Source organism: Cololabis saira, chromosome 24 (assembly GCF_033807715.1).
Source record: "Cololabis saira isolate AMF1-May2022 chromosome 24, fColSai1.1, whole genome shotgun sequence".
NCBI lineage: Eukaryota > Metazoa > Chordata > Actinopteri > Beloniformes > Belonidae > Cololabis > Cololabis saira.
This window is the reverse complement of record NC_084610.1, coordinates 22690976-22714615: the sequence shown is the minus strand read 5'-3', so window position 1 is coordinate 22714615 and position 23640 is coordinate 22690976. Positions and strand designations below refer to the sequence as shown.

Genomic DNA, 23640 nt, shown 5'->3' with positions numbered 1-23640 from the left:
CCGCCCACGACTCTCTATGTCAAACCATTCAAAAGTTATGCCAGAAAATAGGGACTATCAAATATTGACCAATCAGAAGAAAGGACGGGGCTAATTCATGCCAATGAAGGTCAAGTACTCAATACCAAGTCCGATGACACCACCCACATGTATTTATCACAACTCGTTCAAAAGTTATGGCAGACAAAAGTTTTCTAGGGGGCGCTGTTGAGCCATCTTGCCACGCCCATTAATGCAAACCATGAAATATCAAATTTATCGCCAAGCCTTGCTTGCATGCAAAATTTGGTGACTTTTGGGGAACTATCAAATATGGACCTATCAGATGAAGGGCTTTTTGGCGTCTAGCGTCGCCACGGTAACGCTTTTGAAAGAGAAAAGTAATGCGCATCATCGCAGGATGGAGACGGAAATTTTGATGTATCACACCTGGGTGCACATTACGGTTCGGGCTCTGAAGCGGCTGAAGAAATGGCATAAATTGCGCCAATATTACATGATCAATTGAAAATGGTCGACTTCCTGTTCGGTTTCGGCCATGGCGCCAAGAGACTTTTCTTTAAGTTGCGACATGATACAGGTGTGTACCGATTTTCGTGCATGTATGTCAAACCGTATTGTGGGGCTTGAGGCACAAAGTTTTCTAGGGGGTGCTGTTGAGCCATTTTGTCACGCCCATTAATGCAAACCATTAAATATCAAATTTTTTTTTTTTTAGGGGTCACGGTGGCGCAGCAGGTAGTGTGGCCGTCTCACAGCAAGAAGGTCCTGGGTTCGATTCCCGCCGGGGACGCTGTGGGCGCTGAAGTGCGTGTTAGTTCCCCCCATGACTTCAGTGCCCACACCATGGGTGGGGTTGGCGAAAGGATCTTTCTGTGTGGAGTTTGTATGTTCTCCCCGTGTTCCCTTGGGTAGCAATGTGAGCTACCCTCACAAAAACATGCAACAGTCCTGGGCTATACATGCCCCCTCTGGCCAACCGGGGCGCCAGATGGGGTGGGGAGGATCCGGCCGGAATAACGTGATCCTTCCACGCGCTACGTTCGGCCGGAGAATCCTCATCCTGTCTGGTGAAAAGAAGCGGTCCATCACTCCTCAGGATAAGAAGGAGACCTGAGCTCAGTGTAGGGCCCTCCTTGGGTTGGCAGAGGGGAACAATGCCAAGGACTGTCTAGGTATGAGCACTGGGTGATGAAATGGGTAAAAAATCGGGGATAAAAAATATATTTAAAAAAAAAAAAAAAATCAAATTTTTTGCAAGGCCTGGCTTGCATGCAACATTTGGTGACTTTTGGGACACGTTTAGGGGTGCAAAAAGGCCTTCCTTTCGTCAGAAGAAAGAAGAATAATAAAGAAAAATTCCTACAGATACAATATAGCCTTCGCACTGTAAGTGCTCGGGCCCTTATAAACTGTAAAATAGGCAAACACACTTCAGCAGCTGAGGTGGGATCGGTGGTCCGGATCACAATGTGTGCGACACTGTAAAACAAAGCTAGTTTAATGCGTTAACTAAGTTTTTCTGTCCTCTTATGTGGGTCGCTGAATTAAAATGTCCAATAAATCTCGTCAGAGGCAACCTCTTTGATCTTGATGGATTAATGTAGGCGTTACTGTTTCTATTCTTGTGGTGAGAGCTTTGGAAATGTTGTGTTCATAAAACAAAGTATAGAGATAATGCAAGGGAGAAGGATCTTTGTTGGGTTTTAGGACCATCGTAGCTGCAGTATTCATCAGCGAAGGAAAATTGGAGGAGGCCTTTGGAGGCCAAAGGAGGGCACCAATATTAGGTCCTTATGTTGTAGCTGATCAGTGTATTCTCAATTACACATCTTTCATGTGAATTCAATGGTTTTGTGATCTTCATGAACCACTTATTGTTTTTTTTATTCTGTTTTTTGAGATACCTCTGCTGCAGTTTGTCAACAAAACCTCAGATCTAAGCTGAAGGAGAAGTTCCAGTTTGTGATTGAAGGGATTGTTACAGCAGGAAAGCCAATCCTTCTCAATGAGATCTACACGGAGCTTGACATCACAGAGGGAGGAACCGGAGAGGTCAATAAAGAACATGAAGTCAGACAGTTCCAAAAAAAATCCAGGAAACCAGAAACAACCATCAGACAAGAAGACATCTTTAAACTTCCGCCTGGAAGAAGTAAACCAATCAGAACAGTGATGACGAAGGGAGTGGCTGGCATCGGAAAAACGCTCTTAACACATAAGTTCACTTTGGACTGGGCTGAAGGCAGAACCAACCAGGACATCCAGTTACTGTTTCCATTCACCTTCAGAGAACTGAATGTGCTGAAAGGGAGCAACATCAGTTTGGTGGAACTTGTTCATCTGTTCTTCACTGAAACCAAAGGAATCTGCAAATTTGAAGAGTTCCAGGTCGCGTTCATCTTTGACGGTCTGGATGAGTGTCGACTTCCTCTGGACTTCCGCAACAATGCGGTTCTGACTGATGTTACAGAGTCCACCTCCATGGACGTGCTGCTTACAAACCTCATCAGAGGGAAACTGCTTCCTTCTGCTCGCCTCTGGATAACATCACGACCTGCAGCAGCCAATCAGATCCCTCCTGACTGTGTTGACATGGTGACTGAAGTCAGATGGTTCACTGACCCACAGAAGGAGGAGTACTTCAGGAAAAAATTGAAGGATAAGAAGCAGGCCAACAAGATCATCTCCCACATCAAGACATCACGAAGCCTCCACATCATGTGCCACATCCCAGTCTTCTGCTGGATCACTGCTACTGTCCTGGAGAAAGTCCTGGAGACCAGAGACGGAGCAGAGCTACCCACGACCCTGACTGAGATGTACATCCACTTCCTGGTGGTCCAGGCCAAACTGAAGAAGGTCAAGTATGATGGAGGAGATGAGACGGATCCACACTGGAGTCCAGAGAGCAGGAAGATGATCAAGTCTCTGGGAAAACTGGCTTTTGAGCAGTTGCAGAAAGGAAACCTGATCTTCTATGAATCAGACCTGAGAGAGTGTGGCATCGATGTCAGAGAGGCTTCAGTGTACTCAGGAGTCTTCACACAGATCTTTCGAGAAGAAAGCGGCCTGTACAAGGACAAATTCTTCTGCTTCATCCACCTGAGTGTTCAGGAGTTTCTGGCTGCTCTTCATGTCCATCTGACCTTCATCAACTCTGGAATCAATGCGCTAACAGAAGAACAAACAAAATCTGAAACTACAGGTGATGATTCTGCAGAGACACACTTCTACCAGACTGCTGTAGACAAGGCCTTACAGAGTCAAAACGGACACCTGGACTTGTTCCTCCGCTTCCTCCTGGGTCTTTCCCTGCAGGAAAATCAGATTCTCCTACATGGTCTGTTGAAACCGAAAAGAAGATCACAGAACAATCAAGAAACGATTGAGTACATTAAGAGGAGAACCAGTGAGGATCTGTCTGCAGAGAGTATAATCAACCTGTTCCACTGTCTGAATGAACTGAATGATCGTTCTCTAGAGGAGGAGATCCAACAATCCCTGAGATCAGGGCGTCTCTCCACAGATAAACTGTCTCCTGCTCAGTGGTCGGCTCTGGTCTTCATCTTACTGTCATCAGGAGAAGACCTGGAAGTGTTTGATCTGAAGGAATACTCATCTTCAGAGGAAGCTCTTCTGAGGCTGCTGCCAGTGGTCAAAGCGTCCAAGAAAGCTCTGTAAGTACAAGCATCATAATGGACAAAAAACAAGGTAAAAAAATGTAAATATCCATCTTTTCATTGATTTCCCCTTATTTGTGTTTGAATCGGGGCAGAAGCAGTCTAAGAAGTGAGGCCTAGATCTCTTGCTGTTTTGAACTATTATTTTGAGAACTCTGATCAAAACGATATGGGCATTATCGGCCGATGCCGATCGATCGATGCTTCTCTACTTAGAAGAAGCATTAGTTGAAATAAGTTTCCTTCATATGGTGGCTGACTCTCCCTTAGGGATACGGTTAGACGTTCCACCATTCAGGAGGAATGAGTCCCTGCGACTCCCCATTAAGAAGAGCCAGTTGAGGTGGTTCATCTGGTTAGGATGCATCCCGGACGCCTCCATAAGGAGGTATTTTGGACAAGTGGAAGCCTTATGTAAGACCCAGGACAGTCTGGAGGGATCATACCTCTTGGCTGACTTGGGAATGCCTCAGTACTCCCTGGGAGGAGCTAGAGGAGGTGCCCAAGGAGGGGGAGGTCAGGGCTGCTGCCCACGCAGACCAATCTCGGATAAATGGAAGTTGATGGATGGATAGATTTTGGTAGAGCAGCTTTGCAACAATAATTTCAGGTTACCGTTGGAAACCCAGCTGTTCCTGAGGCTGACCCCAGTTCACAGATGCTCTCTGTTTATTTTGTTCATCAACACTTTATAACTATCTTACTTAAAGTGTCTCTTTTTTTGTATTGTTCTCTTTAGTCTGGGTGGCTGTAATCTCTCGGAGAGAAGCTGCGAATCTCTGTCTTCAGTTTTCAGCTCTCAGTCTTCCAAGCTGAGAGATGTGGACCTGAGTAACAACGACCTGCAGGATTCAGGAGCGAAGCTTCTGTCTGCAGGACTAGAGAGTCCTCACTGTAAACTGGAAAATTTGAAGTCAGTAATCATAAAATCCCTCAAATTATTGTATTACATTTCTACTTCCTTTGTGATAAGAGTCTCATGTACTGTATGTGTTCTAAAGATGTTTGTCAGTTTTATAAATGTCCCTTGTGTTCTTGTTCAATATTATACTTTCAGGCTAAACATCTGTAACCTCTCAGGGACAAGCTGTGAAGTTCTGTCCTCACCTCTCAGCTCCCCGTCATCCAGTTTGAAAGAACTGGACCTGAGTAACAACGACCTGCAGGATTCAGGACTGAAGCTGTTGTCCTTTGGATTGGAGAGTCCACACTGTCGACTGGAAACTCTCAGGTCAGGATTCATCAGATGGTTCCAGTCTTCTATTAATCATCATCTATAGAGGGTATGCATTGACGTCACGTTCCCACTGGACAACGTCCCCTTACTCGCACTGAGTGGCAAAACATCAGCAAAAATTGCTGCAACAAGTAGGGGAAACTGTGGAAAACACAGGATAACAGCCGATTATCGGCTTAAATTAAAGGCAGTTGGACTTGACAGTGACCCGTACAGTTACCTCAAGAACCAGTGGTCCATGGACATTAATAATTGGCCACAAATCGAGTTTTCTGATATTTGATGTAATTTGATTCAAAATTTGATGTAATAAGATTAATGTACTTAATTTCTACGCCAGGGAAATACACGAAGCAAAGCTTGAAGGCATACAAAGGTCTTGATGCTTGGTCCGAATTCAAGGCAGGATTTGTTGGCGAAATTAAAGTGATGAGGACACCGAACTTTATGATTTGACCGTTTAATGTTAGCTACCCAAAAATCCTGATACTAAATGGGAAACGCAAATCCACGTTTCGGTGCCTGGAATCCAGTTGTTTCTGCGAATTGCAGCGAACCATTTGTTTTTCTTAAGCTTATTTTTTGGCAGTCTGTAAAACGATAACTCTGATTTCTTGCTAAATCTATGAGTACAGTCGATCGCACAACAGCTCTTTCCCATTTTAGATGTTTTCCAGTTGCTCAAACTGAAAGTTTACGCTGCCACTCAGTCTTTCTGCCACTCAGTCTTTCTGATATTCAGTGGGCGTAACCCGCTGTGAAGTCGCATCTGTGACATCATGCGCGTTCCCTCTAAAATGCAGGGATACACCGTGGACAGGTCACCAGTCCTTCAGGGCAAATAAACGCCCTCATATACTCAGACTCACTCTCATGATCAAGCTAGAATCCCCGGTTAGTCTAGAATGCAAGTTTTTGGACTCTGGGAGGACACTGAAGCACCTGGAACAAAAACCCTCGTAAACACTGCCCCAGGCAGGATTTGGACCAGGAAACTTTCAGCTGTCAGGAAACAGGGCTATAACCAAGTCACTGAGCTGCTCGTCCACAAATTTACTTCAGACATGTCTGCAGTTTGTGAACACCATTGTTTTGGTGAATATGTGTTTTTGATCCTTAGTGCCCTCATCTGGTCTACATGAGAACACAGTCGGCTTCAGAGCAGTTCTCTCTGAGTAGCTGACACCTGTGTTGTGTCTCTGCAGGCTGTCTGGTTGCTTGGTCACTGAGGAAGGATGTACTTCTCTGGTCTCGGCTCTGACGTCCAATCCCTCCCACCTGAGAGAGCTGGACCTGAGCTACAACCATCCAGGAGAGTCAGCAGTGAAGCATCTGTCAGCAGGACTGGAGGATCCAACCTGGAGACTGGAAACTCTCAAGTATGGCTGTCTGATCGAGGAACCGCTGGTTCTTTCACCAACTGCTAGGGTCTGGATCCTGACCTGTGGTTCTTTCCCCAATGGCTAAGGTCTGGATCCAGACCTGTGGTTATTTCACCAACTGCTGGGGTCTGGATCCAGACCTGTGGTTCTTTCACCAACTGCTAGGGTCTGGATCCAGATCTGTGGTTCTTTCACCAACCACTAGGGTCTGGATCCAGACCTGTGGTTCTTTCACCAACTGCTAGGGTCTGGATCCAGACATGTGGTTCTTTCACCAACTGCTAAGGTCTGGATCCAGACCTGTGGTTCTTTCACCAACTGCTAGGGTCTGGATCCAGATATGTGCTTCTTTCACCAACCACTAGGGTCTGGATCCAGACCTGTGGTTCTTTCACCAACCGCTAGGGTCTGGATCCAGACCTGTGGTTCTTTCACCAACTGCTAGGGTCTGGATCCAGATCTGTGGTTCTTTCACCAACCACTAGGGTCTGGATCCAGACCTGTGGTTCTTTCACCAACCGCTAGGGTCTGGATCCAGACCTGTGGTTCTTTCACCAACTGCTAGGGTCTGGATCCAGACCTGTTGTTCTTTCACCAACCACTAGGGTCTGGATCCAGACCTGTGGTTCTTTCACCAACCGCTAGGGTCTGGATCCAGAGCTGTGGTTCTTTCACCCACTGCTAGGGTCTGGATCCAGACCTGTGGTTCTTTCCCCAATGGCTAGGGTCTGGATCCAGACCTGTGGTTCTTTCACCAACCGCTAGGATCTGGATCCAGACCTGTGGTTCTTTCACCAACCTCTAGGGTCTGGATCCAGACCTGTGGTTCTTTCACCAACCACTAGGGTCTGGATCCAGACCTGTGGTTCTTTCACCAACTGCTAGGGTCTGGATCCAGACCTGTGGTTCTTTCACCAACCACTAGGGTCTGGATCCAGACCTGTGGTTCTTTCACCAACCGCTAGGGTCTGGATCCAGAGCTGTGGTTCTTTCACCCACTGCTAGGGTCTGGATCCAGACCTGTGGTTCTTTCCCCAATGGCTAGGGTCTGGATCCAGACCTGTGGTTCTTTCACCAACCGCTAGGATCTGGATCCAGACCTGTGGTTCTTTCACCAACCTCTAGGGTCTGGATCCAGACCTGTGGTTCTTTCACCAACCTCTAGGGTCTGGATCCAGACCTGTGGTTCTTTCACCAACCACTAGGGTCTGGATCCAGACCTGTGGTTCTTTCACCAACCGCTAGGGCAGGAGTCTCCAACTCCGGTCCTGGAGGGCACCTATCCAGCATGTTTTAGGTGTCTCCCCGAATGAACTCACCTGATTCTAATCAATGGTCATCATTAACTTGTCATCAAGGTCTGCACAGTTCTGTTGTTTACACAGCTCCTTGTATCATGGTGTGCTGAAGCAGGGAAAGATCTAAAACATGCTGGATAGGTGCTCTCCAGGACCAGAGTTGGAGACCCCTGGGCTAGGGTCTGGATCCAGACCTGTGGTTCTTTCACCAACTGCTAGGGTCTGGATCCTTTGACTTCCAGGTTAAAATGGTCAGCTTTACAGCAGAAATAAACACATTTACAGTCTGGTTCAGACTAGTTATGGTATCCATCGTTGGATCTCACATCCATGACATCTGTATGGTGGGTGTTCAGTTTTTTTTTATTGATGGTCCAAGTGTTAGACTGTTCTTCATCAGTGTCTGATGTGATGTTTATATCTTCTGACCTCCCTCCTTTTTCAGGGTGGATCCTGCTGGAGAACGATGGTTGAGTCCAGGTCTGAGGAAGTGTAAGTGTGTTTGATTCTTTAACATCACACATCCAAACATCTCCACACTCTCACATCTCTCATTCAGGAGTCCATAAACGAACAGGTGACCAATTAAGCCTTTTTGAGGTCTTTTCAGTGTGCATTTTGACACCAAAATCATACAGTGGGATGTCCTCAATGTAATTAACAAAACAAATCCAGTCCTGAGAGCTTACGAGCCCCCCCTGAGGAAGTGGCCCCAGGAGGTTCGTAGAAGCATGGGCCTAACGTTGTTTTAAAGGACACATTATATTGTACAATCAGTGTAAATATCAAAGCATTTGTACTATTTGAGGGTGAGATACTACCTGTCAAAATCATATACAAAGGTATTGCAATTGCACAAGTGTGCCAAACGGTATACATTTGTATTGCAAGTGGACACCTGTCCAATTGCAACACAAAGGTATTTGCCATGGACAGCAGTCATTGTCACATTTTGATAGCATCCAATCAAGGCAGGGCCGCCGCAAGGGGTGTGCGAACCGTGCGACCGCACGGGGCCTCCCGCCCCAAGGGGCCTCGCGCTATGGGCCGTTTTTTTTTTTTTTTTCAATTTTTTTTTTCTTTTTTACCTTATAAATATCAAAAGTCACGTTCCATTACAGACCTAAATGTGTACTAGTCTGTGCATATCAATAAATATATGTGCAATGATGCGCGTGTCTGTTGTTCAATACAATTGCGTCAGACCAAGCGCAGACACAAGCTGCTCTGATCCAGACGGGTGGAGTTGGAACAAACTGTCACACAATGTCGAGAGAACGAGACAGATTCAGGAAATTTCCATCAGGGGATGAAAAAAGAAAAAAAACGAAAGAAAATGGAAGAGTTTAATGCCTCTCTGAAAGGCTTGTTTGATAAATTTGTTACAAAAATCACCGATCCGACCGGGTCTCAAGCAGCCGTGGGGCCCCGCGTCGAGGCAAGCCCAGATGATGATGAGGCAGGGGAAGGTATCCAGTATTTTGCTAATTGGAGAGTTAAAATTGCGCATATAGACACCCGATCCGACCCGAAAAACCCAAAAGTTTCGCGTCCCCCCCCCCCCCCCAGCCATTTCGCACAGGGCCTCACAAATCTCCCAGACGGCTCTGATTCAAGGTATTGCCATTGTCAAAATTGGGTAACACTGGTTTTTTTTCGCAAACCTTCGTCGAGCTCCGAAAACCCCAAAACATGATTTTGAGCCTCCTAAGCCCAAAATTAGACCTCCACCGATGTTTTTTGAAACTTGGTACCATGAATAATCGCTACAGCTGTATGGAGGGAATGTGCATGACGTCCCAGATGCGACTTCACAGCGGGTTACACCCACTGAGTGGCAGAAAGACTGAGTGGCAGAAAGACTGAGTGGCAGAAAGACTGAGTGGCGGAAAGACAACTTACAAACTTTCAGTTTCAGCTGGAAAACATCTAAAACGGGAAAGAGCTGTTATGCGATCGACTGTAGTCATAGATTTAGCAAAAAATCGGAGATATCGTTTTACAGACTGCCCAAAAATAAGCTTAAGAGAGACAAATGGATCACTGCAATTCGCAGAAACAACTGGATTCCAGGCACCGAAACGTGGATTTGCGGTTCCCATTTTGTATCAGGTAATGTTGGATTTTTGGGTAGCTAACGTTAAACGGTCAAATCATAAAGTTCGGTGTCCACATCACTTTAATTTCACCAACAAATCCTACCTTGAAGTCGGACCAAGCGTCAAGACTTTTGTAAGCCTTCAAGCTTTGCTTCGTGTATTTCCCCGGTGTAGAAATTAATTACATATCAGGAAACTGGATTTGTGGCCAAATATTAATGTCCATGGACCACTGGTTCTTGGGGTAACTGTACCAAATATTAATGTCTATGGACCACTGGTTCTTGGTAACTGTACCAAATATTAATGTCCATGGACCACTGGTTCTTGGTAACTGTACCAAATATTAATGTCCATGGACCACTGGTTCTTGGGGTAACTGTACAGGTCACTGTCAAGTCCAACTGCCTTTAATTTAAGCCGATAACCGGCTGTTATCCCGTCTTCTCCACAGTTTCCCCTACTTGTTGCAGCCATTTTTGCCAGTTGGATTTTGCCAGTGGTTTTGCCCCTTAGTGCGACTAAGGGGGCGTGGACCTGTGGGGAAGTGATGTCAATGCATACCCTCCATTGTGTTTCTCTCCACCAGATTCCTCTGAACTCACCGTCGACACCAACACCGTCAACAAACACATAAAGCTGTCCCACAACAACGGGATGTTGACCTTTGTGGACGAGGACCAGTCCCATCCGGATCACCCAGACCGGTTTGATGAGCGGCCGCAGCTGCTGTGCAGAGACGCTCTGACCGGTCGCTGCTCCTGGGAGGTCCAGTGGAGAGGACGGGTTGAAGTAGCTCTGAGTTACAGAGGAATCAGAAGGAAGGGGGACTTGATCGACTGCCAGTTCGGTGGGAACAACCAGTCCTGGAGCCTTAGCTGTTCTGAAAGTAACTGCTATTCCGTCTGGCACAACGGCAGGAAACACTCTTCCTCCACCTTCCCTTCCTCCCACAGAGTAGTGGTGTACGTGGACTGTCCTGCTGGAGCTCTGTCCTTCTACGAGGTTTCCTCCGACGCTCTGATCCACCTCCACACCTTCAACACCACGTTCTCTGAAGCTGTTTGTCCTGGATTTAGAGTCTTGCGTGATTCCTCGGTGTCTCTGAGTTCAGAATAGTGTGAAGAGTCTCCTTCCGTCAGAGAAACCCTCACTGTTGAGATGGAAGCTACAAATATTCCAGGATCCAAACAGTGCTTTTCTGTCCAATACCAGTCAGAATATTTTATCTAAGGGTGCTTTCAAACCTGTGGCCCATTTTTTTTGTTCTGATTCAGGGGCTAAATCAATACGGTTGTTTTGTTTTTCGTTTGTGGCGTTTGTGTTCACAAAGCAACCGTCTGTAGCGGTTCAAAGCTGTTAACAAATGCCATGCGTGAACCAACTCTTCTCTCATTGGTCAGAAATGAACGCGGAAGGAGTTTCCTCTTCCGTACCCCGGGACAAAGAACAACTATGGAGCATCGTAAGCGAGTGTGGCTAGTTTGTTAATCGGTTGCTGTGTGGATTATGTTCTCACTGCAAACGAACCGCTCCAGGTCTGGAATGGAATCGAGCCGAGACCACGTCTCCTAGGCGATCTCGGCTCGTTTGTTTTGTCCCGCATCCGAGCGCAATTGCTGTGTTCACATATACCAAAACGAATCGATCTTTAGGGGGAAATGCTCCCTGTTTCGGAACAACTGCTCCAAACGGGACAGGTGTGAGAGCACCCTAAGACGACCTCTGAGGGGCTCTTGTGGAGGTGGATCATGTGCTGGGTCAAGAGGTTAGCAGGTTTTAGGTCTGATTGCACTTTTCCACCAGCACCTACTCGGCTCTACTCATCTCAACTTGGCCTGGTTTCTTTTCCACTAAAATTCAGGACCTGGAGCAGAAGTAGGAAGTTGGAGTGAAGCTGCTGTGATGTATTTGATTGTGTATCTAAAGGAAGAAGATAACAACACTAAAGATGTAGAACCCGGAGGAGATGATATATGTGCTGCTGGATCTGTGGCTTGTGTTCATATCAAGTTAAAAAATGAGAGAGAGAGAAGCTTTTTAATGTTTTTAGTTTGTCTCGGCGCTGCTGAAAAGTCCATTGGTAGCTGAGCAGCTATGAAGTGAAAGAGCTCCTGGTAGATCTGGTCGTTCCTTATCTCCGTCTAGATCCCTTTTTAATTCTCTCCTCAGCACCAGGTTTATGAACATCTGCACCTCAGAGTCGGATCACCAAACAGACTTCTGCTGCGGTTACTGGTGGAATAAAATGAACAATAAGCCGCCGTCAGAGTCGTTTTTTCTTTCTTCCTTATCCCTTCCTTCTTAATTTTTTCTTCCTTCTTTCTTCCATCCTGCTTCCTTCCTTCCTCTCTTCCTTTGATGACCACGGGGTGCCACCATATGACACACACCCAGGTTTGATCAGCCTGTGGTGGGCCAACCTTGGAAGAGGGTGTATTGTGATAAGAGGCTGAAACACCTGATGAAGTCAAGGCACACAACTGATGACGTGTAGATCTGGTGGTTCCCCGTGATCCTTTCCAAACTCCACCCCACCGACATGTGCGCTAGGAGTTATTGTGCTGATATTTTTAGGGATATTAACAGCTGGTCCTATTAAGAATCCAAATCTTCCTTCCTTCCTTCCTTCCTTCCTTCCTTCCTTCCTTCCTTCCTTCCTTCCTTCCTTCCTTCCTTCCTTCCTTCCTTCCTTCCTTCCTTCCCTTTTCCTTCCTTCCTTCTCACTTCCTTCCTTCTCCCTTCCTTCTCCCTTCCTTCTTTATTCTTCCTTCCTTCTCCCTTCTTTCTTCCCTTTCCCCTTCCTTCTCCCTTCCTTCCTTCCTTCCTTCCTTCCTTCCTTCCTTCTTTCTTGTTTCTTCCCTTCTTCTTTCCTTCTCCCTTCCTTCTTTATTCTTCCTTCCTTCTCCCTTCTTTCTTCCTTTCCCCTTCCTTCCTTCCTTCCTTCTTTCCTTGTTTTCTTCCTTCCTTCTCACTTTTCTCACTTCCTTCCTTCTTCTTTCCTCCTCCCTTCCTTCTTTATTCTTCTTTCCTTCTCCCTCCTTTCTTCCTTTTCCCCTTCCTTCTTCCTGCCTTCCTTCCTTCCTTTCTTCCTTCCTTCCTTCTTTCTTGCTTCTTCCCTTCTTCCTTCCTTCTCACATCTTTATTGCTTCCTTCTTCTTTCCTTCTCCCTTCCTTCCTGCCCTCCTTTCTTCATTCTTCCTTCTCCCTTCCTTCTTCTTTCCTTCTCCCTTCCTTCTTTATTCTTCCTTCCTTCTCCCTTCTTTCTTCCTTTCCCCTTCCTCCTCCCTTCCTTCCTTCCTTCCTTCCTTCCTTCCTTCCTTTTAATAAAAACCCAACAGAAAACATCGTCTGAAATGTGATCATTATGTTCTGTCGGGTCTTTGTTCACAACCCCGAACATAATACAGACCTAAGAAGCTCAAGTGATGATGTCACATCCTGACTCAGACGTCTGACTCCAATCCCCCGACCAATCGGTGGCCTGTAGAGTGATGACATCACAGCCCGACTCAGCCACTTAGAACCTCGGCAGAGTAGTTACAGAAAAGTATCTACTCGGCACGTTAGACCCCTAGTGGGAAAGAACCAACCCGAGTGGAGGAGAGCTGAGCTGAGTAGGTGCTGGTGGGAAAGAGCCATGAGTGGGTTTTTGGGAGAACCATGAGACCCACTGACTTAGATCTTCACATTGGTGAGATCCTCCATCCTGGCCAAGCACAAGGCAACAGTGGAGAGGAAAAGACCTGTGAACAGGGGTCAGAAAAAACCAGAACCCTGCAGCTTGGGAGCGGAACGGTGGGAAGTGTTTTCAGGAGGAAACTGGTTGGACATTTTTAAGTATTTCCTCTGACGCTTGAGAGCTTCCAGAAACGTCACTGTTGTTCGTGTTGTTTGAACTTATAGATGCGGCTGTCGTGTTGCTTCTCTTACTGTCCTGGGTTTGTCTAAAGCAGGGTACACCAATCCTGGTCCTCGAGGGCCGGTGTCCTGCATGTTTTACATGTTTCGCTGCTTCATTGCAACGTGATAAAAGTGATTGTGTCGTTAACCCTTGTACTGTCTTTGGGTCAAAATGACCTAATTCTCCTGTTCCTTCTTTCCTCCTGCTCTCCATCCTTCTTTCTTTCATTCTTCCTTCCTTCTTTCCTCCTGCTCTCTCATTCCTTCCTTCCTTCCTTCATTTATTCCTTCCTTTTTCTTTCCTTGCTTCCTTCCTTCCTTCCTTCCTTTTTCTTTCCTTCCATCCTTCTTTCTTTTCTTCCTTCCTTCCTTCCTTCCTTCCTTCCATCCTTATTTTCTCCCTTCCTTCCATCCTTCTTTCTTTCATTCTTCCTTCCTTCTTTCCTCCTGCTCTCTCATTCCTTCCTTCCTTCCTTTTTCTTTCCTTCCTTCCTTCCTTCCTTCCTTCCTTTTTCTTTCCTTCCTTCCTTCCTTCCTTCCTTCCTTTTTCTTTCCTTCCATCCTTCTTTCTTTCCTTCTTTTCATTCTTCCTCACTTCCTTCCTTCCTTCCATCCTTCTTTCTTTCCTTCTTTTCATTATTCCTCCCTTCCTTCTTTCCTCCCTTCTTCTCTTCCTCCTTCCTTGACCCGAAGACAGCACAAGGGTTAACAGAATTGTGCAGACCTCAATGACAAGCGGATGACGATGATTAATTAGAATCAGGTGTGTTAAAGCAGAGAAAACTCTAAATACAGTGTTTCCCAACCCTGGTCCTCAAGGCCCACTGTCCTGCATGTTTTAGATGTTTCCCTTCATCATCACACCTGATTCTAATTAATGGTCCTAATTAGCTTGTCATCCAGGGCTGCACAATTCTATTGATGACACAGCCACTTGTATCACGGTGTGCTGAAGCAGGGAAACATCTAAAACATGCAGGACACCGGCCCTTGAGGACCAGGATTGGTGACCCCTGGTCTAAAGTTTGGTCTAAACTTTACCCTACAGGTGGCATTTAAACACACACAGTACAGACCAGGGGCCTGTACTACGAAGCGGGATTTGGGGTTAGCGAGGTAACTTCAGGTTTAACCCTGGGTTTTCAGGACTACGACGGTGGTTCACTTCTTAGCGGGGTACATCGCCATGGTAACTTATGCTGAACCGCTAACCTGCTCCGGAGCAGGTTATGTTCGAGATACAGATCGCCGGGTGTAAAAGCACCGCCCACTGACCAATCAGCTCTCTTGGAAAATGGCATGCCCTTTCGAAGAGAATCCAGTGGAGCTTGGTGCGCGGATCGTGAGAGGATCCCTCCGAAGAGAACGCGTATTCAGGGACCGCCAAAACCCCTTTGCTTTCCCTGATGAGTACCTGTATGAACGATCCAAAAAAAAAGGAAAAAAAGAAAAAAGAGGTGGAGGAGAAAATAAAAAATCAATCAATCAATGAATAAATAAAACAAATCATCACCCAAAATCCGATGTACAGTCAATCCAAAACTAATACCAATTAAATAAATAAATCAAGAAGAAATCAAAAAGAAGATGCATTTGTAAGGGGATAGCAAAAAAGGGATTTTCAATTTCGTCCCTCGAACATTCTGAGAAGTCACTTTAAAATACTAAATACCCCCCTCCTGAAAAAATAAAAAATTAAATAAAATAAATAAAAACACCCAATTCGTTGGTACAGCATCAGCACAAGTTATCGGTCAACAACAATAGTTATAGAACCAATATATACAGGACTGTCTCAGAAAATTAGAATATTGTGATTTTCTGTAATGCAAACACAAAAACAAAAAAATGTCATACATTCTGGATTCATTTCAAATCAACTGAAATATTGCAAGCCTTTTATTATTTTAATATTGCTGATCATGGTTTACAGTTTAAGATTAAGATTCCCAGAATATTCAAATATATGTTTATATCCCTATGAATTTACGCATTTATACAGTCAGCGATCTTTTGCCAGCTGTCTTTCCTGCATTTTGCAGCTGCAACTGTGTTGCTTTTTGCCTGTATTATATGCCTATACTCATCATATCTCCGTAAAATTATTGTTTGCTCTTCGCTACTGAAATAAGCGGCTCTGACAGCAGACTTCTCCATGCTTGCGATTGGTCATGCGCTGAAAACACTGCCCCTTTTATGTGCACGCGCTCATATCCAGATTGGAGAAACCTGGGTTGATATACCGAGTTGATAACCGCCGTCGTGTGACCGCTTAGCGTGATTGCAATTGTCCGGGTTAGTGAATCTGGATAAGGAAAAGATATCCTGGGTATGTTGAACTTGGTTCGTAGTACAGGCCCCAGGTGGAGAGTTTTGTTTCCTGTAAGAATCTTTTGTTGAGTTTGACTTGTTTTGCAGTGATGAGTTTGAGTTCTTCATTCCAGTGATTTCCTATGAGCTTGTAAACTGGATTTGTTTTCTGAGTTACTGTCTAAAACCTGTTGAACATCGCGGTGCAGGATGAATAAAGGTCTGCAGAAGCTCAGTCAGTGATCAGGGTTTAGGTTCTTGGATCTTGGCTAGAAGACATTAAATTGAGCCACAAGAACATGTGAATTTCTTAAAAGTTAATGTCTTAAGTAGTGATGGAGAAACAGGGATTTATGAATTCATCTTAATTCAGTAAAACTTTTTTAATCTGAGTGGGAAACCATCCATCTAACCCTGGATCTGTCCATTCTTCTATCAATCCGTCAATCCATTTTTCACTGCATGGATGTATTGATGGATTGATGGATTGATGGATCCATCCATCCATCCATCCATCCATCCATCCATCTGTCAATCAATCCATCCATCCATCTCCCAGTGGTCATGTTCTGGAGAAATCTCAATCAAATAATTATCAGAATGTCACAGACAAACAACTAGCCGTTAGAAGGGAAATTATAAGGATTTATTTATTTTGTTTTCTGTTGTTGAATAAAGATAATTTAAAGAATGTTTTGTGCTGAAAGCTGAGCGGCGTTTGTAAGGGGATTGATCCCCCAAATGGGTACCGTCTACGTACCCGGGGTTTTATATCTGTATAATTCTGTGATTTGCTCTAAATGTAATTTTGTCATAAAAATCCATATTATTTAAGTTGAATCCACGTTTTAGTTGTTTTCATTCTGTGCTGTTACCATCATGTTTTTCCTTCCTAAAAATGTCTGAAGGCAAAAGTTCAACTGGAAGTTGCATCATTTAGATCTTGGCAAAGTCATGGAGACGCTAATGGTAAGTTCTCTTATTTTCTGTATATTTGGTGACTTCTAAATATGATTTAGCAACTTAAAGGAGCCGTCTGTAAGAAATGGCCAAAACTGGTACTGCAGTCACTTTTAAAATACTGTTGAGCGGCGTGCCGTATGGTCGCGAAAATACGGTATTTATATATGAAAGCCAAACATTTAGCTATGAATCTTACCTGTCCAGGAGAAAATCAGCAACGTTGGCGTCTGTCTTCAAATTCTTCTCCGCTTTCAGTCGTCTCCATCTATCAAAAGCATCTCCTATACAAATCCTTGTTTTATTTCGGACCTTGTCACAACGTAACTCGGATTCATAACGAGGTCTTTTGGTTTTGGAAAGCTAGACATTTTTCATCCGACCCGTTCATGCTGCGATAATTAGAGCCGAGCTGGCAACCCGGATGCCGAAACAATACTGACTTGGTGATTGGGAGATAGGTGGAGGGTGGAGCTTCAGAAACAATACTGACTTGGTGATTGGGAGATAGGTGGAGGGTGGAGCTTCAGAAACAATACTGACTTGGTGATTGGGAGATAGGTGGAGGGTGGAGCTTCAGAAACAATACTGACTTGGTGATTGGGAGATAGGTGGAAGGTGGAGCTTCAGAAACAATACTGACTTGGTGATTGGGAGATAGGTGGAGGGTGGAGCTTCAGAAACAATACTGACTTGGTGATTGGGAGATAGGGGGAGGGTGGAGCTTCAGGCCAAAACAAAAAATGACAACATAAACATCAGTTGCGGGCTGCAACTCCTCTTTTTAAACTGGAATATCCTGGCTTGAGTGCTGTTGTCAGTGACATAAGTATTTGAAATGAACATGATTTTTAAATGTCTGTTGATATATCGGGTCATTTTATGATTCGTTTTATTATTGCTCTTTTTTCTTTTTTTTTTTTTTTTTTTGTCTGCACACATATTAATGATTGATACCGGTAGAAACCAAAAGTATATATATGTGCATTATTACTATATTTAATATATATACATATATATACGCACACATATGCGTACACATACATAAATATACACATACAAACCCAGTGTTTTTTTTTTTTGGGGGGGGGGCGGGTGGGGGGGTGACGACATCCACTGCCAATCCAGGAAGCAGGAACACACGGAGACACACGTCAAGCACTGGAAATCTGCAACAAAAAACCACAAACAAAGCACGAAACCGGCACGGAGCCAACCAAAACAATAACAGCAATCGCAAATAATAACAGCAAATTTATTATTGCTCTTACATACGGCTCCTTTAACGTACCGACGAGTCTAGTTACTGTAATTATTTCATGTCTCAGTTTGTTTTTTCTTTAATTAAATAATTGTTTTTTATAAATCAGTTGAATATCAGGGTGTCTGTGGAGCGTTCAAAAGTTGAAGTTGACCTAAAGTCCCTGAAAAGTGTTAAATACTTTTAAATGTGTCATTACTTCCTGGGTGTTATTGCATCGCCCAGGAAGTGTCAGGGTTTGACGCTTCCCCCCCAGTTTGTGACTTTCAGTTTCTGTCTTGCCCCGCCTGTGTCCCATCTGCCCTGATTGTGTCTGCACCTGTGTCTCGTCATGTCTCGTTATCCCCTGTGTATATCTGGTCTTGTCATTCCTTTGTTCCCGGTCGGTCCGTACTGTTCCCTCCTCCTTGTGCTCCAAGTTTTTGATCCCTGTTACTTGTGTTTTTGATCCTGCTCTGCAGCATTTTAGTTTGGCTTTTTGTAAATAAACCTGTTTTTGTTGCAACTTCTGGCTCCTGCTCTCCTGCACTTGGGTCCTCAGCAAACCGAACCACAACAGCAAGGTGTTAAATGATGATTGAATCATCAGCCATTTTCTTGGGTATCCAAGAGGAACTAGCCTATCAGCACACAGTCAAAACAGACGAAAAGATGTTCATTTCCTTTTTTTGTTTTACATCAAAACACAGTATTTACCAATATGGGAAAATTTACATTAGTCATTGGAGTGAATGTCATTATCTGTGCATTTTTGGTTTATCCCCCAGGCCTACACCAAGTCAAAGAAAATGGTTTAAAATGTTGTAATTCCATGTCAAGAGACTTGCCATAACGCTCAAATGTGTGCAAATGTTTGGCCATTTACTCCAGAACGTTAGAATGTTATTTTATAATATGCTTATGATGTAAATGTAAATGTACTTTATTTCTATAGCCCTTTACAGCTACCTCTAGGTGAGCTAAAGTGCTTTACAGAATAAGACATACAGAAATACAACATACAATCATAAGACAGAGCAAAAAATAAATAGCATAAAAAAAGAATAAAAAGAATACTAGAATAAAAAGTGTCACCACACTACTGGGTATTAAAACCCATTCTAACTAAATAGGCTTTAAGGTCAGAGATACTGCCAATGGAGGAAGCTAATGGAGTGAATAGAGGACGGGAGTCATGTGCTCACGTCTTTTAGTGTTAGTTAAAAGACGGCCACCTGCATTCTGCACTAGCTGAAGGCTAATAGAGCAATTAGAGCATTACAATAGTCTAATCTGGAGCTGATTAGAGCGTGAACAGCTTTCTCCAGGTCGTGACGATTTAAAGAACATTTCACTTCGGCTAGGAGACGTAACTGATAAAAACTTGTTCTAACGACTTTATCAACTTGTCTGTCAAATTTAAAAAAAATACTATCAAAAATCACACCCAGATTTCTGACATAAGGACTAAAAGACAAGGACAAGGCGCCAAAGCTAGTCGTCACAGTTTCCCCAAACACAATGCTCTCTGTCTTGTCCTGGTTTAAGTGCAGGAAGTTCTGGGCCGACCACTTCTTGATGATGATGAGTTTCCTTTGATGTGGACATCAAAATCACTTTTTATAGTGATATTGACCCAGTAATGTGGGGACACTGCCAAGAATGTGAAGGCCCAATCAAAACTGCTTGCAGCTTTAATTAGGGCCCGAGCACTGACAGTGCGAAGGCCCTATTGTATCTGTAGGAATTGTTCTTGTTTTTCTTCAGACGAAATGAAGGCCTTTTTTCCCCCTAAACGTGCCCCAAAAGTCACCAAATTTTGCACCAAGCCAGGCCTGGCGAAAAATGTGATATTTAATGGTTTGCATTAATGGGCGTGGCCCAATGGCTCAACAGCGCCCCCTAGAAAACTTTGTGCTTCAAGCCCCAAAATACGGTTTGACGTACATGCACAAAAATCGCTACACCTGTATCATGTCGCAATTTAAAGAAAAGTCTCTTGGTGCCATGGCCGAAACCCAACAGGAAGTCGGCCATTTTGAACATTTTGAATTAATCGTGTAATTTTGGCGCAATTTATGCCAATTCTTCGGCCGCTTTCTTCGCCCGAACCGTAACGTGCACCCAGGTGTGTTTTATACATCAAAATGTGCATCCCGATCCTACGACAATGAGCATTACTTTTCTCAGTCAAAAGCGTTACTGTAGCGACGCTAGACACCAAAAAGCGCACCCCTCCTTCATCTGATTGGTCCATATTTTTTGAATGGTATGACATACAGAGTTAAGGGTGATGTCATCACACCCTTCTTCTGATTGGTCAATATTTGATAGATCCTAATTTCTGCCATAACTTTTGAATGGTTCGATAGAGAGTCGTGGGTGGTGTCATCGGACTCGGTTTTGAGTCCTTGACCATAATTGGTGCAAATTAGCCCCGCCCCTTCTTCTGATTGGTCGACATTTGATAGTCCCTATTCCCTGCCATAACTTTTGAACAAGTTGTGATTTTTTGTCCGTTTTATTGCTTCATCAAAGCCTCTGTCAAATCCTCAGACACAATGTTTCTGTGAAAGTTCCATTTTGTTGTAGTCAGTGTTGACCAATCACATGGTGCTAGCGAGGACAAAGGGCCGGCTCTTCAGGTAGATGCACAAGTATTATGTGTCTCTTGCATTCCTGGTTTAAGTATGTTTAAGGATGTCAGTTACTTTATATTGTTATGTTTGAAATAATGACTTTTGAATTTGAATTTCAAATCCATCCACCTCCATCTCTGTGTGCCTTTGACTGAAGAATGCATCACATTTGCATGTTTCCCCATCAGTGATCCATTATTAAACCTGTGATAAATGGCGTCAACAAACGAAAAAATAAATAAATAAAATTCTCCCACCTGCATGTCTGCGACACGTCACAGTTGCCGCTTTAAATTGTCGATAATGTTCTGATCCCATCTAGTGCCTTTTAACAGTACTAATATTTCATGGTTTTGAAGTACCGATGTTCAGACGTTTAAAGCTAACTGATTGAAACAGTGAACAAATCCATCTCTTTTATTTTATTTGATTTTATTCAAACAATTCCAACATATTTTCATCTGAATGCAACAGAGCTGATCCAACAGAGAAGCTTCCAGAGATCAGAGATGATGGTCCAGCCGGTGATGAAGAGGCTCAGTTGCAGCCGTCGGTGCTGCAGCATGTTGTTTCAAAATCTGGCGTCTGATAGCCGCGGCACCGAGACCGGCTCATGCATTTACGAAATGAGATGTCTGATTCTGATAAAAATAATGGTGTTCAATTATACTCTGAATGTGAACATACTAGATTAAAAGGAAACAACCAGAGTAGCATTATTCACTCATTCAATTAAGTCAGCAGTAGTTTATATCAGGATATTTATGTCAATCAAAACGTAAGGGATAAATGTCAACACTCTTGGTTTTTATGTCCTAATGTTCTCTCATGTTTGTACTAATCCTTCAGTCCTTATGAATAAAGTCTCTTTCTTAGGTTCTCCAACATTTATCTCAATATTCCAAAGTTCTGAAGTTTCATTCTCCAGAGTCTAAAATTAAACTGCAACATAGGAAATAGGTTGAATTAGACTGAGTTTTTTGTACCAAACTGGAACTACATTAATAAATAGAAATCTGTGTCATAATCTCTCCAGCTCAACATATAAAAATGATTTAAACGTACAAAAACAGAAAATGTTGCAGTAAAATGTCAAAAATGTTCCTTTCACTTCCACTAAACTCTCTTTCAGAAGAGACCTCCTCATACTGTAAATGGATTGTCCTGACACCTTTGTAAGGCTCTAGATAAATGATTATTCATACATTATTTACTCAGTGGAACCATTCAAGCTCTATAGAGGACTTTCTTATAGGACTTACTTTTGAATGAGACGGCACCACATATGTCAGAACCTTTTATACAGCGTAGTAAGCCGGTAGGCTGGCATAGTCCTCTCCCCCTTGAGGAGGAGCATACATAGCATCTCAGAGCTTCTCCTGGGACACAATACAGAAAAAAAAAGCATTTGCATTATTTTTTTTTCTACAGTGGCTGCTAAACCACAGTAATCAAAGGAACAGCTATAATCACTGCTGTAACAAGTTGGAGTGGTGAGACCTACTGTATCATCGGATGTTATGACAATTACATTTTGACAGTAATTACTGATGTGTAAGATCAGTGTGACCAGCTACCGTACTAAAAAAGCAGAGAATTATCTCTTATGAGACAAGTAGAAATGTTTGTCTGGATCACACACACCTTGACACAGAAGCATCAGGAGAAGGATGGCACATACTGCAGTTCTCATCTTGTAGTCTGGAGAAGACAGGCTCTGGTCCTGAGAGCTGGAAACAAGTACAGCTGGTTTAGACACACAATCCTGGACTGATGGAGATATTTGTACCCACTCCATCATCCTTAGAACTGGCCAGGTTTTCCCACTGTAAAATAGTCACTACAATAAACATACATTAAGAAAAAAGGAATAGAAAAACAGCATGTAGGTGAAAATGTGGTCTACCTGTACAGTGGAGGGTTGGGTTGCACCTTTGTCTTCTGAGGCTGAATGTAAAATGTTCGTCTCTGCCTTCAATAAAGAAGTGTCGTCTTTACAGTCTGCTCACTCTTTTAATACTCGTGCATCTACCTGAAGAGCCGGCCCTTTGTCCTTCTGACACAATGTGATTGGTCAACAATGACTACACAAATATGGAATTACTGTACCAACTGGCTTTAAAAAGAGGAACATTCCCAGAAACATTGTGTCTGATGATTTGATAGAGGCTTTGATGATGCAATAAAACGGACAAATATAAACATTGATAACGGCAACATTACTTTCTTCATGTTTCTGGTTACGATGTTGCTTTCTTTCTTCACTCTGACAGTTGTGACTCCTTTAAGGTCACATGATCATGATCCTCAGTCTTGTTGTGGAAGAAAAGATGTATTGTAACTTGCTCTGAGGAGGAGACAATAATCTAAAGACATTCAAAAGAGGAATAATGAGCCTGATTCCAAAGTTGGAGAATATTCTATCTGCTACACCACGGTCAGTTCATGAGCAAAGGAGAAACACATTGTAAAGCCCTTTGTAGAATCTATATAACGTTATATATCTTTGATTCAAGTGTGTACCACTTAGTTATATATTGTGAAACATTTATACAATGCTAAGTTTTTCAGGACTGGTGTGGTGAGGACCCAGATGCAGGAGAGCGAGAGGCAGGAGTTCAACAAAAAAGGGTTTATTTTACAAAAAGACAAGAACCAAAAACCAAAAGCGCTGCTTGGCAAGATCAAAAGTCACACGGAAACAGGGATCAAAACACTAGAACAAAAACTTGGCAAGACACAAGGAGGAAAGAAACAGTACGGAACCAGAAGGAGCAAGGGAAAGACAAGACCAGATTTACACAAGGGGGTAACGAGACACAGGTGCGAAAAATCAGGACAGATGGAAGACAGGCGGGGCAAAACAGAAACACAAACTGGGGGAAATGT

General features: G+C 43.7%; 1 protein-coding gene and 1 long non-coding RNA gene across 3 annotated transcripts in view; one reads left to right on the top strand and one right to left on the bottom strand.

The window, feature by feature from the left end:
* Positions 1–12434, top strand: part of LOC133425231 (NLR family CARD domain-containing protein 3-like) — a 32837-nt gene extending 20403 nt beyond the window's left edge. The window contains exons 9-14 of one of the 2 annotated variants that reach the window (XM_061715967.1): positions 1904–3680; positions 4423–4596; positions 4741–4914; positions 6126–6299; positions 8046–8092; positions 10289–12434. In XM_061715967.1, coding sequence (XP_061571951.1) covers positions 1904–3680; positions 4423–4596; positions 4741–4914; positions 6126–6299; positions 8046–8092; positions 10289–10818 — 2876 coding nt within the window. In that variant the 3' untranslated portion in view covers positions 10819–12434. Of the gene's footprint in view, positions 1–1903; positions 3681–4422; positions 4915–6125; positions 6300–8045; positions 8093–10288 lie in introns of both variants that reach the window. The other variant, XM_061715966.1, reaches the window with a different exon arrangement.
* An 8738-nt stretch (positions 12435–21172) lies between these two features.
* LOC133425286 (uncharacterized) lies at positions 21173–22729 on the bottom strand. The gene is made up of 4 exons (XR_009770944.1): positions 22658–22729; positions 22396–22481; positions 22014–22130; positions 21173–21392 (listed from the first exon to the last, which is right to left on the bottom strand). It is a non-coding gene; the product is annotated as an uncharacterized LOC133425286 (long non-coding RNA).
* Positions 22730–23640: the final 911 nt, after the last annotated feature.